The sequence below is a fragment of the Priapulus caudatus genome, unplaced genomic scaffold, assembly GCF_000485595.1.
Source record: "Priapulus caudatus unplaced genomic scaffold, Priapulus_caudatus-5.0.1 Scaffold167, whole genome shotgun sequence".
NCBI classification, from domain to species: Eukaryota; Metazoa; Priapulida; class Priapulimorpha; order Priapulimorphida; family Priapulidae; genus Priapulus; species Priapulus caudatus.
Window position 1 is genome coordinate 176,299 of NW_014577228.1, and position 3,917 is coordinate 180,215.

The 3,917-nt window shown below is 41.0% G+C and overlaps 1 protein-coding gene across 1 annotated transcript in view; it reads right to left on the reverse strand.

The window, feature by feature from the left end:
- Positions 1-3,917, reverse strand: part of LOC106806537 (huntingtin-interacting protein 1-like) — a 21,670-nt gene that overhangs the window by 4,349 nt on the left and 13,404 nt on the right. Inside the window, exons 22-25 of the mRNA XM_014808512.1 lie at positions 2,276-2,460; positions 1,555-1,644; positions 1,389-1,451; positions 222-322 (exon numbers count right to left, since the gene is read on the reverse strand). Coding sequence (XP_014663998.1) covers positions 222-322; positions 1,389-1,451; positions 1,555-1,644; positions 2,276-2,460 — 439 coding nt within the window. The remainder of the gene's footprint in view (positions 1-221; positions 323-1,388; positions 1,452-1,554; positions 1,645-2,275; positions 2,461-3,917) is intronic.

Here is a 3,917-nt window from a genome sequence, read left to right on the forward strand (position 1 = left end):
GAGATGTTGACAATGGTGGCAGTTAGAGACGTTGAAAGTGGTGACAGTTAGAGACGTTGACAATGGTTACAGTTAGAGACGTTGAACGTGGTGACAGTTAGAGACGTTGACAATGGTTACAGTTAGAGACGTTGACAATGGTGACAGTTAGAGATGTTGATACTAACACACATGGGTAGAGAAACATCCTTGGAAGGTTCAATCACCTTTGAAATACTCACACAAGTATTTTGGCACTGAATCCGACAGATTTTGCAGCAGATATGAGCCCCTCTGTCCATCGGTGATTCCGCTTGTAGAATTCCTTCACGGACGTCGATCCCTGTAACAAAATGAAGCGAAAATGTCCAGCACCCACGATCCTAGGCTAGACACAACATAGTGCTCTGTATTGTTCCTCTGTTCTTCTATCACATATATGTGACAATATATGATATATAAATGTAAGCTTATTATAATATATTATTAATGTAAGACAAGTTAGACCTTGGTATAGCACTCCATAATTATGGTCCCCTTGTTGTCTATCACAGATGTGTGATTATATTCAAGGGTAGAAATAAACTTTTGAACAAGGGAGTCCAACGGACTCCCTACCCTCAAAAAGAGGGAGTCCGCAGCAAAATGAGGGAGTCCGCAGTCTAAGGTTCAAAATTGAAGATATTAACAATAACGCATGTGCTTATTTTTAAGATTCATGCAGCTGCACGTCTGCCAAATTTTTTTTGGACATTAGCTGAAAAAATACGGTAATTCCGCGAGGCCGTGCTCTGGAACGAACTAGTTAGTATGGCAGAATTTTCAGGGAGTCACACGGACTCCTGCATATGTCAAATCAGGGAGTCCGACAGTAAATCAGGGAGTATTTGACTCGGGACTCCCGTTAATTTCGCACCCTGTATGTAATGTTATATAAGTGAAAGTACACAAAACATGAAGTTATAGGGCCTGACACGTGAATTTAATATGACACAGTTCACTATTTTATCGATATTGTAACATATAGTTCATTCATAAAAGTGAACGTCTGATAAAACTATGTGCAAATGGAACTAGAGCAGGTTTTGCTAAGCATTATTCAGTATATTATCTTTGCTGATCCTTGAATATATGCATTCTCTAAATGATTTACTTTAGGTGGAAACAGTGATGTGCTACTAATCCTCAGTTGAAAAACTAACTAAAGTTAAAAATGTGCTAAATAAGTGAGAATTGATAGTTGTGTCTACCTGTTACTCCTATAAGACCAATGCATGAGCAAAAAAATAAACTAAAATATGAAAAATGACAAAGTCATACATGTATATGTAACTTTCATGACAAGCTTAGATTTACACATGTTCTGATTCATAGTTAATATAAGAAAAAGATGGAAATTGTACACTTACTCGTCCTTGGGTAGCTATCTCAATCTGTAAATCCTTCGATCTTTCTATGAGGATCTTTACTGCCTATAAAACAAGGTGAATTTCATGTACAACAACAAATAAATTACCTAAGAGATCTTCGCATTGACTTTTCCTAAGTAAAAAAAAATCCAGTGTTCACACTCACCATCATGAGCGCATTACAGGAATCCAGTATTCGTTCATTGACCTCCAAGGTGACCCCAGAGTCAGACTTTCGCGAATTGTTCAGCATTTCCTATACAAGAATGTGAAAAATTCCCATTAGCTGTGGATACAGAAACTTTGGATTCAATCAATGTTGTCAACTTCCGAACAAAATGTTTGCTCGATACATGACCTGTGCAGACAATGTTACATGAGCACGTAGAACCCCTGGCAACATACGGAATCAGGGGAAAAAGTGGAGTACAGGTACACCACCGATTTAGCGGAACCCTTGGTTCCAAGGCCTTTCCAGATCATCCGTTTTTCCGGACGAGAAGAGGTCACATAATAATAATTCAACAATACACATCTGAGCAACTAAATACCTTCCATCATGTCCCCCATCATCTCTAAAGCACCATGCACTGCTAGAAATGTAAACAAATATTAAATGTAAATTAATGTAAACCACCACTGACACTTGCATCTGCCTTAGACGCCATAGCTAGAGTCAAATTTGAGCAAAACAAGGTGGTGGCCACCCGGTGAATTTTATTCGGACTAAAAGAAGTTCCGGACCATCAGTGTCCGGAAAATCGGTGGTGTACCTGTATATATGCTACACGGGGTAACAGGGGTGAACACATGGGTACAGTAGGGAAGGCAACCGCGGCAACTGCTGTAGGTGGCACGGTGGAAGTGGAAGGCCGCGGTAGCGATACCTCGATTCTTCGTGCTGCTGACTCTACTAGGTCCATGGTGCCCTGCATCTCCTGGTCGACGAGATCTCCCAGCTCGTCTTTCTTCACGTCCTCCATCTTGGGCACGAGCGCCTCGACCAGCACAACAACCTTCTCTATTCCTGCCTCCACCTCATTCAACTGTTGCTGTACTCCCTCATGATCGTCTGCATAATACATACAGCTGCAATGACTAGTCGACTCTAATTTTTAAAGGATTGTACAGTGTTGAACTATAATACAGTATAGTAATCCCTAAACTGTATTTTACGAGGGAAAAAAGACATTGGAAAAAAATAGCGGGTGTAAGCAAGTAAAGATATGTTGAATTGTTTAAATAGTCCTCATCAATATTTGCTATTGAAACCAATTGAGCAGCATACCTTGATTGCTTGCTCACATACGTATGCACGCACACACGCACGCACGTATAATGCAGTGACATCATGTCACATGCAGGCAGAGGCCAGCCTCACACATTTATACATGTATGTAGTCATGGCCTAATTGACAATTGGTTCTGAACCAAATCGAACCTGGCTCTGATATTTAATTCGATGTCAGCGAAGAGCAGTTCGTATAGATCGGGAGTAAGAAAGAGAGAGAGAGGGAACGAGTAGAGGAGAGAGAGAGAAGAGAGAGAGAAGAGAAGAGAGAGCGCAGAGAGAGGAGAAGAAGAGAGAGAGATAGAGAAGAGGAGAGAAAGAGGAGCAGAGAGAGGGAGAGAGAGAGGGGAGAGGACGAGAGAGAGGAGAGAAAGAAGTATCAGCTTGGGTGGGTGCCCACCGACCTGCGTGCTTCAGTATAGTCGAATAAGCTACTTTATTACATAACACTTCACGTCTTAGTTTCTTCCTCTAGACGTTTTCCTCATGGACAGCTTCAACTCATCACGTAGTCTTCACTATACCACATACACACTGTCACCACTATAGGAACAATGATGCAGCCTTGAGTGTCCAGCCGCACAAGAGAGCACGCTAACCCTAATCTCATAAATTCACATAGTCTCTATCAAGCATTTACGAACAGTGAACATATCAAATAAAACGTGCAGCAATTAGAGAATAGAGAGACCACTATATTGCACCTGACCTACCTTTGTTCTTCAAGCAATGTAAATGCCCGAATGTTTCTCGTCAACTTTCTCGAACATTATTCACACAGCCTGCCAATAAAATATAATATACATTAACCTTAGAACTTCCTAAAAGTGCTTAGAGTATCTTCCATTGTATAATACTTAAAGGCATATTAATGTAAATTGTATTTGTATTATTTATTCTTTTAACTACATATCTGTGTGTTTAATTCGTTCCGAGATTGATGCAGCCACGCACGAGCTTCCTCTGTTTCTAATCTGCCAGGATGCTGACGTGCCTTGGCCCTGGATTAAGGCAGTCACCATCCAGGTGAGCGACAGTCGTCACTCGAAACACATGAGCGCTCCAGCATCTGTCTGGCAATACACATAAACACGAGCAGTTCCGAAATTAGTAAACTGCATGCATGTGTCTTCTATACAACGGCAGACGAAGCGGTTCTTTTCTTCTTCTCTCTTTCTCTTCTCTACTTCGTTCTTCTTTTTCTATCTTCTCTATTTCAGTCTTCTTTCTCCTCCTTA